This window comes from Thermobia domestica, chromosome 16, assembly GCF_964235325.1.
Source record: "Thermobia domestica chromosome 16, izTheDome1.hap1.1, whole genome shotgun sequence".
NCBI classification, from domain to species: domain Eukaryota; kingdom Metazoa; phylum Arthropoda; class Insecta; order Zygentoma; family Lepismatidae; genus Thermobia; species Thermobia domestica.
Genome location: NC_137469.1, coordinates 134,801,600 through 134,822,418, shown reverse-complemented (window position 1 = coordinate 134,822,418; position 20,819 = coordinate 134,801,600). Strand labels below are relative to the sequence as shown.

Genomic DNA, 20,819 nt, shown 5'->3' with positions numbered 1-20,819 from the left:
TTGAAACCGGAAATACTTTATTCTACAACTTTCGGTTGGATTAGGGGGTTAGGCCCTAATGTTGTTTATGGAACCTATTCTTGGAACTCTGAGTGGATTACAAAAAACAACTTTTAGATATCTTTACCGTTTTTGGCCTATGAGATTCAGTATTGAAAACGGAAGTACTAGCAAATTTTAACTTGGACCGGTTGCGGTAGTGATGTGTTCCTTTGACACGCTAAATCGAATTCAAATCCACTTGTCGCTGTGTTATCGACTTTCTTGTATTGCTATAAACGTTGAAATTGGAAATGATTGAACGATATCTCTTCAAAAAATAAATAAATAAATAAATAAATAAATAAATAAATAAATAAATAAATAAATAAATAAATAACTAAAAATAAATAAATAAATAAATAAATAAATAAACTTTCGATATCTTTTACTTTTTTCTCCATCAAATCGATAATGAAATCGGACGTACTAGTAAATTGAAACCACTTCTGGCTTTGGTAAATTGTAGCACGTAGTGATGGTATGTTGTCTTCATAAAAGTGGCGAAAAAATATTTTTTAACACTCATAGGCAAAATCCCTAGTGGCGCCCCTTCACCTATCGAATAGGTCACATGCATGACCATCTATGTATAACTTATGCCTACGCGCAGAAACGAACATAAACCGAAAATTATCAGTGGGACAGTACTGACATTTTTTTTTCTTTTTATATCGTTGGGTATCTCTTTTAAAAGTAAACTGGACATTAAAAATACACTCGTGTAAAAATCGGCCTCTTTTTTGTATTGGTAGTGTAAATAAACTGTAATGCATCAACCAGTACTGCCGAAAGGATTTCAAATGAATACATCTATATAGTAAGTTATGATTTTACATAATTATAAAATAAACAATAAAAATTTGTGAAACCGCTTATAAGCATTTTTTTTTTTTAATTGACAAATTGTATACAAAATCAGAAGTGTTTCTTTCTCATTTTTGCTTATGCATATTCTTTTATCAGTTCACAGATTTCCAATTCATGGGCAAAATTTTCACTGTCAAAGTGTATGTTTGCCGCCCCCCACCTAGTCCTAGCCTATATTTAACATTTTATTACAGTGATATTAGAAAATACGTTGGAAAATTTATTTGGGATGATCGTTTGGGTGCTCCCTGACGTTGCCCCTCAGGCTGTTGCCCGATTTGCCCGACCTTTGGTGCTTCGTCTGGGTCCTATGTATCCGCGGTACGTGGCAATAGTACTGTGACTCCATGGCAACACTTTTTAATTCCAGATTTTATAGATCATAGAATTTGTCATTATTGTTGAAGCCTGTTGTGCAAGGGAATTTTATTTAAAGTTAGTAAGCTCAGTACATGTAATATAGGACTGATATCGTATCAATATAGGAGGATTAATATCTTAGCAATACTGTGCTATAACCTTGACGAGTTTACAGTAATGTTAATAATTTTATACGCAAATGTAATAGACTGCGAGTGAAGTGAGCAGAATTTTTGTTCTTGCCATGTTCAAAGAGAAATACCGCGAAAACTTGGGTCTCTATTTATATAATTTGCTTCTTTTTATTAAAAACCTGGGGCACCCCTATTATACCGAAATTTCCTGGGCCCGTAGGCAATGCCTACCCTTTCTACCCTATTGCTACGCCACTGATCTCCAGAAGCTATGGTACGCCGATTATCACAAATTAAAGGGAAAAATTTGTATTGCGTTGGCGCAAATCATTACTGAAAGAGAAACCAAGTTGGTTATTGGTTTCTGAAACTTGGTTTACATAATTATTGGCAACACTGCCGGTGAAGCGGTAAAACAGTAGCATTGAAGAATTGTTTGTTTTTATTAACAAGTTTTGAAAAAGATCTTATTATGTTATAGTGAAAGTGCTTTTTTTAAAAAAGATACAAGGTAGTCAAATAGTCATTACCTTATTATATTTTATTTATTGTACTTTTCGTAAAAGTAGATAATAAATAGTGAGGTTAACGAAACAGAGCGCAGAACTCTTGATTAATATTTTTGTATAATCTGCGTCATAGAATGTTCTAAAAACAGTAATACTTAACCTGAACCCGATAGAAAAACGTTGTTCATGCGTGCAAATATGAAATACCTCAGTCTATATGTTCTGCCTGCAAATGTTCTCGTTTTGACAAAATTAAGTTTCTCGATGCCTTATACCCCTATTCCCACATTTACTTTAATAGCTATTAGTTCCGTACCGTAACCCAGTATAAAGTGCAAAGGCCAGACTTAATTAAGGAAGACAAGTAACATAGACAGGATATAGAGACGTTCCATTACTTTAGTTAAAGGTATGCCCCGCTGTAGTTTCGTCTTCATGCGCATCAAATAGTAGGACTGATTTGAATGTATTTTGTAACAGAGCCAGGCATTGTTTACCGATAAAGCATGCTTGGTGGCGTTCTGTCGTCAAGTACGAAAGACACGCACCAACATATGTTAGGCAGTCACTACAAGTTAGTATTGCATGCAATCCGAGTTAGGGCAGGGCGAAACAGGAGCATATGTACGAAGACGTTTCTTCAGGGAGAAGGCGTGTTTGCGAATATGGATATTCTATAGTTTCCTAATTATAATTGTCTTGATGGTTGAAAGTGTTGTGCTTTAATAGATACAACCTGGTGTTTTAAGAGTTTGTATAAAGATACGACCTATGTTTAGCAGAAGGGGTCCAGCTCTTTTGTCTAAAAAATGTTACAATTTTGGTAATTTCTGTTCACATTCGGTTAGTTTATAGTAGATTATGTTATTTTAGGCAAGCTTAGGTTACTTTAGTTTAGTTTAGGTTAGGTAAGTTTATGTTAAATTAGTGTACGGATCCCGCATAATTTTCCAAAAAATTATAGAATTTCGCTTATTTCTATAATATTAGGTAAGTTTAGGTTAGTTCAGGTTAGCTTAGGTTAGTTTATGTTAGGTTAGGTTAGATTTGGTTACGTTATGTTACGTCTAAGTACTTGCATCATTCATTTCTCCTGTAAATTTTGTGTTTTTTACGTGCTTCTGGACCCCTTGTACTAAACATACTCCAAAGATACAAACTGGAGTGGGAAGTGCAAAGTTGAGTCAATATTTCTTAGTGAATTTACATGGCCTATGTTTAGCAGAAGGGGTCCAGCTCTTTTTTCTTTAAAAAAATACAATTTTGATATTTTTTTTCACGTTAGGTTAGTTTATCTTAGTGTTAGAGATGCAAAAAAGCCGGCTGTTTTGAATCGATGGTTTTTTGCACATAAAAAGCCGGGTTTTTGGGGGAAAAAAGAATTTTAGAAATTTTGGCTTTTTTCATTTTCATGATTTTTCTGTTTAAATAGCTTTCTTATAGTATACTCGAAAGTTAAATAAGATTCCATGACCTAAATGCAATATTTCGCTCTGGAATTCACCATCATGATGGATGGAGCACATGGTTTATGAATTAAAGTAAACATAAAGCACGTAGTATTTGAGGGCAATTTTAGAAGCTATTTAACTTTATTTTAACTTCTGAATTATCGACATTTTTTCTTCTCTAGATCATTTGTTTTTAGTCATCCGTGTTTCACTTCTTAGTACTCTAGCTTCTAGCACATAATTAAACTTATGTTTTTCAATATTTGCATCAGAGCGTACGTTTTTCAATATATCTCTCAGAGTGTACTTCCACATTTCCATTGTACTGCAGCTGTGCAATAATTTAACAATAATCTTCCGGACACAACTTTAATACCATTTGATAGAAATAATCAGTATTGGATTTAGAAAAAAATATTTAGGAGGGTTTTTTCTGAATAATGTTTGGTTTCTCTAAAAATTGCTAACTTTTATTGAAGAGAAGCTTAAGTTTATGAATACAGGCATAACAAATATTTCGTTTCGTTTGTATATTCAGCTATATTCTTCCAGATACAACGTTGAAGACCTTTTTATACTGATAAGCAGTGGCGGATTTAGAAAAGTATTTTGGGAGGGGCTTCTCTTATTAATGCGTAGTTATTCTAAAAATTTCTAATTTTTTATTTGAGGACAGCTTGAAGTTTGTGAGTAAAGGCAAAACTAATGTTTCATTTGTTTTAGAAATTCCGTAATTTCGGGGTAGAAGCTTCAATCCGAAAAACATCCCCACCCTAAACCTCTTTGCAAATCCATCACTGCTCGTAATTAGTAATAACAAAGATTTAAAAATCATTAGAAAGGAGGTCGGCTAGGACTCACAGTACACGTACTATCTCTACATTCACATATTCAATTAAGAAAAACTGTTGTCAAAATGGTCGAATGCGGGGTTGAATCCCGGACTTCACGATAGAAGCTGAAAGCTAATCACTCACTCATGTTTGTTCTGCAGTTGTGCTTAAGTTAAATGTATTTTCTCTCTCTCTCTCTCTATGGCCACAAAAGCTCTCCATTGACTTCTGTCTTTATCCAATTTAATCTAGTTTCTTCTCTGTATTCCTATTTCTGCTAGATCCATCTTAATATTGTCCTCCCATCTGGGCCTAGGTTTTCCTAATGGACGTTTCCCGATTGGATTTCCAGTTAAAACTTTGAAAGCGTTCCTGCTTTCTTCCATTCTAGCTACATGACCTGCCCACCTGAGCCTCCTAGACTTGATGACTAACGATGTTTGGTAAACCGTATAAATTATGTAGTTCATCCTTACGAAGTTTCCGCCATTCCCCATTTCCGTTCCTCTTGGGTCCAAATATTCGTCTCAGAATTTTATTCTCAAATAATTTCAGACTGCATTCTTCCCTCAGCGTAAGCGACCATGTTTCATAACCATAAAGCATAACAGGGATGATTATCATTTTATATATTTTAAGCTTTAAATTTCTTGACAGAATTCGCGACGACAAAATATTTTGAACTGAATAATAACAATAATTTCCTGATTTCAGTCGACATTTAATTTCTTTGTGGGTATGATTTTGATCTGATAATACTGATCCAAGATATTTGAAAGTATCCACTGTGTCGAAAGTATTAATTGATATTTTAACGCATTCATAATTTGCCGTATTACGATCCTTGTGAACTTCCTTGTATTTAGATTTCTCTGCATTTACTGATGTCCCTGCAAGCGTTTAATAAGGCCTCTGCATTTCTTTCGATTTTCTCCTATCAGATTTACATCATCATCAGCATACATCATAACCTGGTGAATACCATTCAACTCTAGGCCCTGGTTCCTATCTTTAATTTTTCTTTTAGCGTACTCCGGAACAAAGCTGAATAATAACGGCGATAACGCATATCCTTGTTTCAGGCCAATCTCGACGTAGAAGTACTCGGACTTAACTCTGGGATTCATTTAAACACTTAATAAATCTAGCTTTTTCGGTAATCAAAATTCTGTAAAAATGTTGTACAATGTTTCCCTCCTAACCGAGTTGTAAGCCTTTCTAAAATCAATAAACAGTTAATGTAGTGGGTAATATATTCCCATTTCTATTCGAGTATTTGTCAAATGGTAAATCTGGTCGATTTCGACTAAATCCACACTGATAATCTCCAATAATTTCATCTGCGTATGGGGTCAATCTTATTAATAGAATGTTAAGAGAAATGCCTTGATAATTATTACAATCAATTTTGTCTTGTAAATTGGAACAGTGATTTATTCTTGCACTCTTTTTAAATGTATTCCATAGTTTTCCTCTTTGTAATAAAAATAAAAGAAAAGAAAAAAAGGTTTCGTAACGATATGTTGTATTTTCTTGTTAAAAATTCAGAAACCTTCAGGACTGGGTAAACCATGATGGTGTTTGAATATTCTACAGCCTAGGAAACCATACCTCTCAGATGAACCGTCTATTACGTATATGATCCATGAACAGCAAATTCGATACTTTCTCGATTCTGAACAAGCTTAAGTCAGTGCATTACAGAATTTGGAGCTTTACCTATTTTGCAGATCCGAAGCACCTGATAGGTGGTAACAGCTTATTACGTATGTGATCAATCAGTAAAAAATTTGTTCAAAATATTCATACAATGTATATGAAAGTTAAAACTTAACTGAAAAATTTCAAGAATGTACAGAACCACCCGAGACGAAGCTCTTGATGTGCAGATTTCTCTCATTTTTATTTTATTTTATTTTATTTTTTATTATTTTTTTTTTTTTTTTTATTTTGCTTCAAAAAGAGGGTGTGTGATATTTTGAAGTAAAAAAACTGCATATAAGAGATTAAAATATTATTACATATATTGGGTAATCCTTTGGAATTCATGTAAATATGTTACGAATTTTAAAAAGCCTTTTTGAAATTCATGGTTTATTCTCGAGGTTTCATATTATTATCTGCATCAACCACTAATTAAATGAATTTTTTGTTTTAGAGAAGCGAAACAAAGTCTGCTTTATCAGTTTAAAGCAACATTTTCAAAAAAGCCTAAAATTTTCCAAGTAAAATAGCGAAGCAGAAAAAAACGAGATTTCCAAAAAAACCGGTGTTTTTCCGAGCCCTTGCATCTCTAGTTAGTGTAAGTGTCCAGCATAATTTTCCAAAGAATGGTAAAATTTCGCGTATTTCTACTAATATTAGGTTAATTCAGTTAGGTTACGTTACGTTACGTTATGTTGCTACCTACTTCCGATGCTAAGTACTTGCAGCATTCATTTCTCCTGTAATTACGTGTTTCTGAACCCCTTCTACTAAACATGCTCCATTTACAGATTCTCCTGCTAATATTTTGTTTTTGTGCAGGGGTATTTCTAATATCTACCATTCTATGTATAGTCAGGAAATGAAGTTATGAATTAAGTTGATGGGAGTCGTGAGATACTAAATTTTTTGTATAAATTTTTACTCCTCCGCTCCACCGAAAGATAACCATTTTAATAAAAAGAACATGATATAAATCAAGACCTAACCGGCATAAACGTGGGACGTAAAACTCAAAGATTTCATTTCATTTATATGTATGTATGTATGTATGTATGTGTATGTATGTATGTATGTGTATGTATGTGTATGTATGTATGTATGTGTGTATGTATGTATGTATGTGTATGTATGTATGTATGTATGTATGTATGTATGTGTATGTATGTATATGTATGTATGTATGTAGGTATGTATGTATGTATATGTATGTATGTATGTGTATGTATGTATGTGTATGTATGTATGTATATGTATGTATGTGTATGTATGTATGTATGTATGTGTATGTATGTATGTATGTATGTATGTATGTGTATGTATGTATATGTATGTATGTATGTATGTGTATATGTGTATGTAGGTAGGTAGGTAGGCGGCGGCGGCGGCCCAGAAGTAGGTATATACCCCTGCATTGATCAAGTATAACATTCTAGTTTATAGGTTTATTTGATTCGGTTTACTCTTAGAAAGCCCTCTAGATAGATTTTAAAAAATACCAAATTTCAACTTTATATATCAACCAGTATTGAAAATAGGGCTATCTAAAGTTTGAGAAAAATACCCAAAATAGCATGTTCAATGAATTTTCAAATTGGAATTGCAGCTGTCCTAATTGAGCTAGAGAGCTGGTTGAGGTATCATTTTACAACATTTTTTATGCCCTTTCCTGTGGTATGTAACATCATATAGGGTAATACAGATTTTTTTTTTTCAAAATCAAACTCAATTTTTTTAAAAAAGTACATGTATTTTAAGATTTTGAAATTAATTCCATGAATAGATAATATTGTTGTAAAGCACCTGACAAATATGAATGTGGGATGATAATGGGTTCATTGTTTAAAAAATTCAGAACTAGCAGGTGATTTTTCAAGAATACTCTGTACGTAGGGTAATAACACAAAAATACTAAGTTCTACACTTCTGTGAAAATAAAAATGAACACTAATTTGAAGAAAGAGTACAGATGATTTCATAGTAAAACTTTTCAATAAGTAATAGGATATGTTTATCACTTGAAAGTTGAAAAAGAAGTGACATTTGTTAGGCGTACATCACTTTCAAGGAGATCATAACTTATTCCATCTGGAGTTACAGGATTCACTTTTGTCAGAACGTCCACTACTAACATCCACAGAACATCAGCGTTTCTTGGATATGGATGAAGAAAAGTTATTTTTACTTCATCAAGTTCTTCATTTTTCTGTAAAACATACCCGAGCCACCAATTTCCTTCATAGCGATCAGTGACATAGCCTGATATGTCTTCTAATTGAAGTTTATTTGGAGATTTTGACACTTTCTTTTCCCAACCCTGTACATATCTGAAAATTTTAATGCAATTTGCTCTCATATTGAATTTGACCCCCCCCCCCTGAAAAGCTGTGGATCCCCCGAAATAAATTCCTGCGTACATCCCTGATAATCAGTGTGCTAAAATGGCGTTTATACAAACATTGAATGCTGGAATTTTAAAATTAGAAGTTTAGTATATTACTCAAGAAAATTAAAAAGTCCAATTGATAAGGTACAGATGTAGTCGATGAAGTTTGCCTACTTTCTATCAATATATTTAAACAAAGTTAAAAATATTGATAACTATGAAACAGACACTCAGGCAAGCAGATAGATAAGATAGAATTTGTTTCGTTAGCAGGGGTGGTTTGAGGGTTTGAATTTTGAGTAGGTCAAATTATTTTATTTTATTTTTTTAAAAGTATGAAAATGTAAAGATTTGTTCCTTGTCAGTAAATATATATTTATATGTATAATATTATAAATATATATCTTTTAGACGTTTATTTTTTTCAAAATTTTTGGGTAGACCCGGGCCTACCCGCTAAAGCTGTTTCAGTGTGTTTGGTTTGTTTAGGCTTAACGTTCTTCTTGGCTTCTAGCTGAGGGAAATTTTGTGGCTCATTGGGATCCCTTAATTACAAATCGAAAATTAGATTCAACTAACACAGATGATTCGAGATATATGAAAACGTCACTTGGAAATTACACGATTTGTGGCATCATTTTGTTGATACCAATTAAAAAAAAAATGGTTTAAACCAGCCAACCCTGCTGTTCTACCAGTGCTAGATGTATACTTATTACAAACCACGTTTATTTACAGCAACATTTTTGTGAAACTTGTATTAGTATTATTTTATTGCCTTCTATAAAACTGAAGTTCAAAAGTACCAGCACCTTAACTTAGCTTTAAGTTAAAGTTTTTAGAGCATGAGCTAATAAGTATTACCAGCAGATTACAAGTCTGTATGATATGTTTTAGACCCATTACTCTACTCTTCACATTTATTTCCACAAGTAAAACAAAAAACATTGTATACTTGTATTTTTCAGCTACGTACAGAGTATTAATGAAAACTCTAGTTTTGAATTTTTTTTAACGATGAACCCATTATCATCCCAAATTCATATTTTGCCAGGTGCTTTACAACAATACGGTACTATCTATTCATGGAATTAATTTCAAAATTTTTAAATATGTACTTTTTCAAAAATTTTGAAGTAAAATTTTGATCTTGATTTAAAAAAAAAACAACTCTGTATTAGCATATATGATGTACATCACAGGGAGGGGCATGAAAAATGTTGTAAAATGACACCTCAACCAGCTCTCTAGCTCAATTAGTAGAGCCGCAATTCCAATTTCAAAATGCATTGAACGTACTATTTTGGGCAATTTTTTGAAAGTTTACATAGCCTTATCTACAATACCGGTTGATATATACCGGTAAAGATGAAATTTGGTATTTTTCTTAGTCTATATGAATAGTACCGCTGTGCAAAATTTTCATGACAATCTGAGATGGTAAGGTAAATTTTGTCTTCAAATTGTGTTGATTTGACCTGGAACGGCTCAATGGCCTCACGTAGCGTAGTCACTAACGCTCTCGGCTATCTGGGGTTCGATTTCCGGTGGGGATCTCGGTTGAAAGGGTTGTAACAGCTTTTTTAGGTCAGCTATCCTGAGTAAGGTTTTTTCTCATTCACACGAGGCAAATGCTGGAATGGTACCTAAGATACAAGTCCTGGATCGCTTTCTTCCTTTCCCCTTTCCTCAAATAGTGTGTTCGCCGAGGGACGTCATCCTTCATACGTGACGGAGTTAAGGCTGTAGATGCCGGTATTGTCCAGAAATACATATGAGTAAATAAGTAAAATCATTTTGCTACAACTTAATTAGACCAATTTTTTTACTGACCTTTGTAGATCATCATCTGTAGGCTACAGAGCTTAAGGTGAGATATGAAAGCAATGATAGTTATGTTAGCGATTTATAAGATTACTTAAAGAACGAAGGAACTTTTATTTATATTTTTAATACACGTGTCTATATTCCCTGAGAACAGGTATTTGTAAAGTGACCTGATATATTTCAAGAACTCCTTCCTCTTCGTGTAGAAGTGATGCGTGTGTATTTTACATGATCCTATTTATAATTAGTGTAACATTGAGTTACATCTGAGAAACACCAATAAACTTTTATAAATTGCGTGTTCCTTACTCCTTTTTTATTATTGAAAATGCGTAAGCTTGTGTATCTTCTGTCGAACTTACGCGAAAACTAATAAACTTGAAAGAATATTAACGTAGAACAAATCTACAAAATTGGCTTATAGGTTCAGTGTGTTTGACTTGTTAGTTTATGAACACCTTTCCACCTCATTAAGCAACACCTTCCACATAGCAAGAACTACCAATCATGTATAATATCAATTGATGCAAATTGTTTGTGGTTAGGCGTATAATGTATGTATCTATACTTGAAGTTATAACGAACGATAAAAGTTAAGTTGTTTATATTTGGCAGGGTTTGAAAAAAACAGTTCTGTTTTTAAAGCCCAACCCACCTGGGCCCATGTGGGTTTTTTCGGAATATTTCAATGTCTGAGGTAAAAGTGTTAAAATGTGATTTATATTTCAAGATTATCATTGTCACAACTTGCAACAATTTTCTATTCACTGCTGTTTTGAAAAAATGACCGCCATTTTGAAATTTTACGTTAGATCGCCGCCAAAATATATACAGCTAATTTAGAGTGTCTCGTGCTTATATTCTAAAAATTTCAACGTAAAAGACCGAAAATTGTACTTTGTAGCGTGGATACCAGCTATTTTTTTTAAAAAAGCCACCATTTTGAAATTGTACGTTGGTATGCCGCCAAAGTCTATACTGGAAATTTAGCGTGTCTCGTGCTTGTTACCTGAAAATTTAAACTTAAAGCATCGAAGGTGGTACCCTGTAGTATGTGTGGTATAGGCAGACGAACGAACAAATGTGGATCGAATCATCTCAGAAGCCTCACTGACGTTTGCAAAAATATGAACATTAAATATTTGGTATTGTCTTGTTCTTTTACAAAATGAAAAGAGAAGAATGTTGAAATATGGAGATTAATATGCATAAATATATAAAGGTAAAATAAGTATGTGGTTTAAGAAATTCTATCCGAAAGATTATTGTTAGATGAAGCCTTTAACGAAGAAAGGAAAAGAAAAACCAAAGGAAATGTTTTATCGTGTGTTTAAACTGTCCTTATCAGATGCACATTTGCATACAAATCCTGACTAGCAAATAATAAAATTAGTAATATTAGATTAGCCACGGCTACAGTTATTTCTGTTATTTTTGCCTGTGTTCTAATAGAATTACAGATTCAGTTTCTTATGAGATCATTTTAAAATTTAATAACTACATAAAATATATGTTTACTGTTGTTTCTGCGGCATTAAATATGTAATCCGTAGTTTGTTAGTATATTTTCAGTGTGTTAGTACATCTATCAAAGTTTGATACAGTTGTATAAGCTCGTTTATCCATGTTTTACAGATACCATGCTTCCTGACTGGGAAAAAGCGGAGACGGAATCCGGAATGCCTTACTATGTTGAGTAAGTGTCTTATTATAAACCTTTTTCCACAATTGACTCAGTGTGCGTTATAAATATAGTTATATTCCCCATTTCATTTATTAAACAAGTAATAAGTAAAATCCTAACATAATTGATATTTAGATATACATCTACGAGATACTCTTCATTCTGTGTTGTACCCAGGGTTGGCAAAAACCATGTTTTTTTTTTTTTTGTTTTGTTTTTGAAAAAACAAAAAGTCAGTTTTTTCCTTTGGGTTTAAACTTTTTTTTTTTTTTTTTGTATTTTGTTTAAACCAGTTTTTTAATAATAATTTGCTCTATGTATTTATATCCCATATAAACAGAAATAAGTCTGTTTCACCTTGGTGTTATTATGCAACAACCGGGTTATGCTGGAAGGGGTCACATAAGCTTAAAGCGGAATCCAAACTATTTCTCGGCTTACATACGAAAGAAACTGTCCTCCATTTGAACTCGAAACCGGAACTAATTGGCCACAAATGCGATACGTCTGTCGACTCAATCACGAAGACTTCTGATAAAAAATATGTTGTACTGATCTTTACATACTTGTTAATATAATTGTCAAGAGTCATTTCAGAAGGACAAAAAGATAAACAGTTGCAGAAGTGAAACCATTATACAGATTTATATATGGACAATTTCAAAATATTGCAGAATACAGAAGAACTAATTTAGTCCAAGTTAGTTCAGTACGACTTAATTTGCATAAAGTGAAAAGTGAATAAAGATTTGAATTGTTTGAGTCCACTTTGGCTCTGACCCATTTATCATAAATAGATACCAAAGATACTTTTGATTTCAATAAATGCCTCTCGTAGGGTTTGTATGACACCCTCCCCCCCCCAAAAAAAAAAATAAAATACGGTATTTCGATGTATTTTATCAATAGTAAACATTATTAAATCGAAACAATATTTAGAATCTTTCTTTGATTGCAATTGCATAACAATAATAACAAACTATAAAAATAAATCACAGAAGGAATATTGGGAGTAAAACATGATAACCCACAAATGTGTGTTCATCAAGATTTTACGAACACTTACACTTTTACTTTAAAAAAAAAAAAAAAAAAAAAAAAAAAAACTGGTTTAAACCAGCCAACCCTGGTTGTACACACGGAAAAGAAAGTATTTGACAGTTAACAAATTTTCTTTTGCCAATAACTCGGGAACAAATGAATTGATTTGAATCTTTTTGTTATTATTCATAGGATAGTTATAATTTGATGACTTGCCAAAATCTGTACTGTAATAGGTTAATTTATTGTTGAGTTATTAAGAAAAGAATTTTGTCAACTGAATAATACTTTCTTTCGCGATTGTACCTCCGTTAATGTAGATGACAGAATCGTGAGAGGTTAAAACAAGTATTTTATATGTACATATATACAGGATCCAATAAGAAAATGCTACCATTGATAGGGAAGAGTTTAAAATACATACACATTTAATACACCCTTTCAACCTGTAAACCAGAAGTGTTAAGACATATGAGCACTCCGTTGACCATTAAGTCCGTGACCTTTGAACATATGTCTTGCGATATAGAGCGTATCACTCCAGAAATTTAAATAAGTTAACATACCCAAACAGCAGGCGACAGTTAACGTCGCAGTGTTAAAAGAAATAAGGGCCCACTATTCCCAGCTTAGAAACACCACGTCATACTTTTATCTTCAAGGAGTCCCATAAATGGTGCCTCACTTCATGTAGATATTCAGTAACTCAAACAGTGTTTCTTCCAGACATGTTTTTGGGGAGCACTGCCCCCCCCCCCCGGAGCTCAGTGTCCCCCTCCCTGACGAGACCAAAATAATACGTCTATAGTGTAATAATAAATAAAATATTACCAGCATTGCCCCCCCCTTCCCTCCCCGGAATACTTTTTCTGAAAGAACGACTGAGCCCAAATCACACAGTTATGTTTGTTAACACGACCACTGATATGAAGCGTCGCCTCGTCGGAAAAGGAAAACAGTACAGATGGATCTATTCTTGTCATTTCTTCTAACACTCTGCAATTTTTACGCGGTCGATTTTATCGGCATCAGTGAGTGCTCACACAATTTGAGTGTGATACGGTTTTAAAGCCCAAATTATGGTGCATGATTTGTCGAAGAGGTCGTTCAGGAATTCATGTTTCACATTCTAACCGAGAGTATGACCTTTTCGAGTTATTAAACATGGCTTCTTGGTTACATCTTTACAATGTTGTACTCAGTTCTGACAATTCTGGGCCGTCCACTGTTACCTTCGAAGTTATTGGCCACATAACCAGTTTGTTCGAATTTCTCAGGTACTCCTCGAATGATTAACCTACTTGCGGGATCTTCGTTATACCATATTCTAAGCTAGTTTCTTTACTGCTGTAGGTGATTCATATACTTGCATCCACGTCGCAATCTTCGCTCGTCGGGACTTACTTATCTGGCAATCCTTTATCTGAAAAGAAAGAAAATATCCCATATTAGCCTTTTTTTTTTTTTTTTACCGGGCCATATATATAAAAGGGAACCATTTATCTTTATACTCCCTTGTAACTTCTAAACTAATAAAAAAAGAAAAAAACACTGAAATGATTTTTATAAAAATTAGGCTATTATGTTAAACACAAAATTTTATGTTAAGGTTTTGTTTATTTTAAATTTGTATGTTCAGTGTACATCATTTTACGCTTCCGCAATTAAGTTAGACATTATAAAATTTAACTCAAAACGTACATTACAGTACATAACAAAGATTTATAAAGATAACTAAGAAAGTTCTGTCGTTTTTTGTGGAGGTCTGTGTTCCATTGGCCCTCACACCGTGATTTCAATGCGAATGGAGGTAAGTCGAATGTCAGTTGTTGGTGTGGGTATATCCAATATACTACCTGATTATCACATTTCAGTTACACCGTGAACTTGAGTAAGGACAGAGTAAACATGGGACCTCCACAGACAGTCATAAGAGAGTGTATGCTGTACGAGTTCAAACTAGGGTCAAACTCCGCTGCAGCAGGGCGGAAGATATGCCAGGCCTTTGGTGAGAGTGTCATGATTACGCGAACAGAGCAACGGTGTTTAACAAGTTTAAGGACGTGACGAAGCACTCGAAGACGCACCACGTCCGAAAGACCAACACATGTACAAAATTAAGATCTTCAAGCAGCAATTCAGACGAACACTGGCCAGTCATGTGAGGATCTGGGAGGGACTACAATTCAGTGTGAGTGGAGAGAACATTTGGCAGCTCCTCCATCGACTTGGGAAGCACTACAAGTTGGGTCGATAGGTCCAATATAATTTGACTCCGGGCCAGAAGGCAATGCGAGCAGACACCTGTGTTTCTTTGCCAGTCTCGTCTGAAGAAGGAGCCATTTCTGGACAGGATGTTGACATGTGATGAGAAGTGGGCCCTGTACGAAGCTCCACGGCGCCGTCATCATTGGTTAGCATCCCATGTACCGGTTCCAAAACAGCCGAAACCAGCACTGCACCAGAAGAAGGTTCTCCTGTGTGTTGAGTGAACTGCTCTTGGCATCGTGCATCGGGAGCTGCTGCCAGCTGCTCAGAGCATCAGTGCAACTGTGCACTGTCAGCAGTCGAGCCATGTCCAAGAAAAACTCAACACTTTGAAGTCAGCACTTCTGTATCGCTAAGGGATCCTTCTGTTACGGGACAACGCTAAGCTCCACGTGGCTAGGATCACCCGGGACACCATTTTACGCCTTGGATGGGAAACACTATTTCATCCGCCATACTCCCCGGGCATTGCACTGTCCGATTATCACCCGTTCCATTCCTTGGATAATCATCTTAGAGGACGCCAGTTCAAATCCCTAGTAGAGGGGCAGAATGTACTTGATACCTTCTTCGCTTCACGGCCTACCAAGTTCTACCGCGATGAAATCAATGGCCTTCCAGAACGTTGGCAGAAGGTCGTCGATGCTGAGGGGGACTATGTTTAATCTTCCAGGTACGTCTTAGGTGACGTATCAATGTTCGAAGGTGATGGGTGAAATTGCAACAAAACTTTCTTGTTTACCTTTATATAAAATATTAACCTGTACTAAGAGAACACAAAATATAACAAGAACGAATTTTGGTACAAAGAGTATTTTACAGTATGGATGGTCAAGATGTAAGTGATTATAGAACTTCGACCTATCCGGCATTTTGTTACCAGATCTGCTTTTTGGCCACATTAAGTCATCATTAGGCATGAGTCTACTGTATTTACATTTACAAATAATGAACTTACTATATACCATTACCACACGAGTTGTGAGTAATCCAGATTTGTGTATCGTCTTTGAATGGACGCCTCTCAGTTACGGAATAATGATCGTCTGCTATCGATGTCCTTTATTCAGACGTTTCTTGTATTTTATAATTATTATCTTGTTGATGCATTGTAGCATTCCAATTTTCTCTTTTAATTTCCATGTCTTTTAACCCAATATTGACTGCTGTGTCCGTCTTCCATCAAATTTAGGTTATTACTTTCAGGGTTAATCTCGGACAGCATCGTGTCAAATGGGCATTATGGTGAACAAACATCTTGTGCGTGGATTTTCTCGGGGTTCTTCCGTTTCCTCCCACTTCCTTCATTCCACGATTTCATTCATTCTCATCACCTCTTTTAGCCTACATGACGTGACTATGGGACATAAAACTCAACGATTTCATTTCATTTCGAACATTACGTTATTTACTTTACATATATAATGTTGCACTTTGTCATTTACTTTATGAACACTTCAAACACCATGTGCATGTATTTTATGGACACATTGTTTTTTTTCAGCAGGTCACTGCACGTTGCTGGTCTCAGAATAAAACATGTACTTTTGGAGTTTAGCCCTTAAAGTGTTAACAGAAATTTATGTTCACTGCTTTATTTTATTTTATTTTTTTAAAGGGAAATTTTGTTACTAACGTTCTTTTCGTAATTTTGTATATTCGTAAAATTGTGACGGAATTTTCTGCCACTCACCATCTGCGTGCAGATCAGAAACTAATTATTAAGTTCTAACACAGATAATGTCTGGAACATTTTTGTTATGATTAACAACCACTTTTTTATATCTAGAGCATATATAAAAACATAGTGGTTGCTAATTTTCAAGTATTTTTATAGAATATATTTCTAAGGAGTTACTATATACTAATTGTAACAATAGGGTACGTAATTGTGTACTACAAATTAGCAAGTTTGTATCCTTTCAGTCATAAGAATAAGAAGACGCAGTGGGATCATCCCGCATTTAAGAGGATACGAGAACTTTTGGATGAATGCAACAGTATCAAATATGCAGCGTATCGAACAGCAGCAAAGTTGAATGTTTTACAAAAAGCTCTGCATTGTAAGTGTATTATAGAATACTTTTTTAAATTTATTTTTATTTTTTTTAAATAATCATCATATGTAATTATATGGTATATAATTGTCTTCCTTTCATGACATATTTCTTTTGATGGTACATAGAATTAAAGGTTAGTAATAAATGCCCCTCATAAACCCACCGTTTTCCTCTAGATGTATTTAAGTTCTCAATAACAAACCAATCCACTACGAATCACACACCATATTACTAGTGACTCGTCGCAGAATTAATGACAAAGAGACAATGTGCATTTTGATATTTTACTGCATCTCGAAATAAAGAACCTCAATGGGCCTACAAGATGTAAGACCCCCACCTACGAGATTCTAATGGTCAAATTACTTTTCGAAAATTATGCCATAGCAAACTCATGTAGCTTTAACAGTACACTTTGTTCTGCTTTCCTGTCATTTCAGTTGTTTTAAGCTCTGGTAAGGGGTTCATAATTGACATATAGTAGATTCCTAACATTGGCCAGTTTGCTATGTTTCCTTATTTTCATTGAAATGTCGGCGTTTGATTGAGAACATTTAAAAAAAATTGAAGAAACAAACTGCATCCTAATAGCATTTGGCTATAATATAAATTAGAAAACGAACATTAGTGTGAAATTAGCTACTTTTTCTGTCATAAAAATGAAAGGTCACTTCGTAATTCCAATTCTCCATTTCTTGATGGCATTATAGTTTCAGTATTTAATAAAATAAAACAGCTCCATATGGACACATTCAAATCTGGTTATCAGTTCAGATTATTTGGAGAATGAAAAAAAAAAGTTATTATTGTTTTCTAATAATAATCATAATTGTTACTACTTTTTCTGGTTTGTTTTTTCAATATTATACTTCTGTGTGATATACAAAATGGTTAATTTTTGTTATATCAGGTCTGCCTAAAACAGAGTAATGTATAACATTATTTGCCTTCCTATCGAAAATGCTATCCAAAACTGCAATGTAAATTTAAATTTATTTAGCAGTTCGCTACCCAGAAAGGTTTAAAAGAAAGAAGAATATATATATACACGAGGGTTGGTTCTAAGTCAGTGTAACCCAGTAATATTTCGACAATCGAATGATGTATTAAAAATGTGTTATATACAACTGAAAGATTAACCAGAGTAGGTATTTTGTTAGTAGGAATCATGAAAGAAACCCGAAGCAACTCTGTGACATACCATGTATTAATACACATGGTATAAAAACACGTCTCTTACGATAAACCCTCAAAATACTTCATGGCATCGCAGACTGAGCGAAATGTACAATCTAGCTGTGCAAAAGTCCAAAATCAAGTTGCGTGGAATTGCACTCATTGTACCTGTAATGAGTCACAAAGAAATCACAGATGACAGAAACAACAGTAGAAAAATATGACGTTCTGCAGGGAAATGGGTTTGGACATATAAAAGACGGATTGTGATACAGCAGCAAGTATTACTTACAGCAGATTTAGAGGGTCAAAGTTAACCCATCGTGCTGAACGTTTGCTCGACTATTGGAAATCGAGAACTGCTGCAGGGATGTACTATGATTGAAATACAAATTGACTAAAAAATTAAATGCGTTTACCATAAGTAGCACGCATACAACATCGGAAGTTGCAGTTCGTACAAAATGGTATGTGATACTGCATTTTAAGGGAAAACAATAAAGATATCCACCTCGAAATTTGTTTATGTGCCATAAATGAATGTTCTTGTGTGCAATAATAATGACATTAGCTGCAGAAAACTGCAACCTATGATGTGTTTAATCATTTCAGTTACGATATCTATATCCCGGGGAGAACGGTTAGATATTTGGCGTGAGGAAGGAACCCTACCTGCCAAAAGTGCTGCAGTTACAACATATGTCTGGAGCAGACTGGGACTGGAGAAGACAAACACAGATGAAAATTAGTACATTCAGCAGCAAGTAAAGAATTTTAATCAAAAAGCTTATCAAAAATGACAGAAATCGAACCTTGTACTGAAGGCATTTTTATCACGAGATAGTGTGGCTGCATAACAATGTCAGCTTGGTACCTCAACAGTAACAAGATGATCCAGAACCAGGGGCAACATCCTGCAGCACACTCGGAAGGCCACCGAAGGAATTTGAACAACTGTCCGTACCAGAAAAGAAGAGAAAGATTTCCTCGTTAGTGAAAATACAACAGAAGAATTAGCATTTGCCGCCCAAGGTAGTTTACATTTGTCTGAGAGAAGAGATGAAGCTTGCTGCTTGTGGGGTATTGTTTCACCGACCTCACGCGCCAAGATTTTTGCCACTTTTATTAAAATTTTGGATATTGTTATCCAGCCACTTCCCATTTCATGATAAAAATGCCTTCAGTACACGATTCGATTTCTGTTATTTTTTTATACACTTTGCTATTAAAATTGTTTACTTGCTGCTGAACTTACTAATTTTTATCTATTTTGTCTTCTTCAGTCCCAGTCTGCTCCAGACATATGTTGCAACTGCAGCATTTTTGGCAGTAACGTTCTTTCCTCGCACCAAATATCAAACTATTCTCTCCAGGATATAGATATCGTAACTGAAATGAGTAAACACACCATCAGGTTGCAGTTTTCTGCAGCTAATGTCACTATTATTGCACACAAGAACGCTAGCGACCAAATTCAAATGGGGCTCGTCAAACAGAGGTATAGTGTGATGGAAAAAAAAGTCGGCAAATAGGGCATCAGGAATGAAAGGAATTTTTTGTACTGAAACGACAAACAAAAACACGAATAACATAATACGGCACACACGTTACGTGACGAAGTGTAACGAGGATTGCACGTTTCCTCTTATTGTGTTATTTAGTGATGAGACTGTTCCATGTGAACGGCGAGGTCAATAAACATAATTACCGTTATTGGTCAGACACAACCCAGCATGGACAGATGCCTCGAGGTAATTGGTGCGGAATAGGTGATGGTGTGGTGTGGGATATGGAACACTTGTATCATCGGACCGAACAGATATCTTGCTATGCTGCAGGAACAGGTGTTTCTGCCACTGCTGAACCCAGAAGGTGACTTACTTTTTTCCAACAAAATGGTACGTCTCCTCAATATGCATTAGGGAGTGGTTGAATGCACAGTTCTCGGGCCAGTGGATTGGTCGTCGAGGGCCAATTGAGCTGCCATCCCGTTCGCCCGACCTGACACCTTTAGACTTTATCTGTAGGCCCATCTCAAAGCACTTGTTTATCAAGAAAAAAAAATCACTGATCTCCGACACCTCGAAAAACGAATCAGTCACGCATGTGACTCTGTGACGCCGGAAGTTTATTACATATCCATCAGAACTGGAAAAGACGTCTTGCATTATGTGTAGCACAGAATGGGGAACATAGTAAATTCTACATGCAATATTTTCTGGAAATTTCATTACTGGTTAAAGTTTCGTGAAAAATAATTTCAGATTCGTATTTCTGGTGAAATTCTAGCCTAAAGTCGTGTGTCACATGCTCCCCTTCCCATTTGAAATATTGGACCTGAATTCAAGATGGCCGCCATGATGCCAAATGGCACTATCTGGTGCACCTCCACCCCAGTTTTACCAAAAGTTTTGTTATCTTTCCCAAGCCGTTTCAAAAATAAAAGGGTGGTACTGGACTTTTGCCTCACCTTGTAG

At 34.8% G+C, this 20,819-nt stretch overlaps 1 protein-coding gene across 2 annotated transcripts in view; it reads left to right on the top strand.

Moving 5' to 3' along the window:
• The first annotated feature begins 1,765 nt into the window (after positions 1-1,765).
• LOC145673437 (dystrophin-like) overlaps positions 1,766-20,819 on the top strand; it is a 79,882-nt gene continuing 60,828 nt past the window's right edge. Inside the window, exons 1-3 of one of the 2 annotated variants that reach the window (XM_081743140.1) lie at positions 1,766-1,914; positions 11,749-11,809; positions 17,033-17,169. In XM_081743140.1, the coding sequence (XP_081599266.1) occupies positions 11,754-11,809; positions 17,033-17,169 (193 nt within the window). In that variant the 5' untranslated portion in view covers positions 1,766-1,914; positions 11,749-11,753. Of the gene's footprint in view, positions 1,915-2,298; positions 2,322-11,748; positions 11,810-17,032; positions 17,170-20,819 lie in introns of those variants that run through there. The other variant, XM_081743141.1, reaches the window with a different exon arrangement.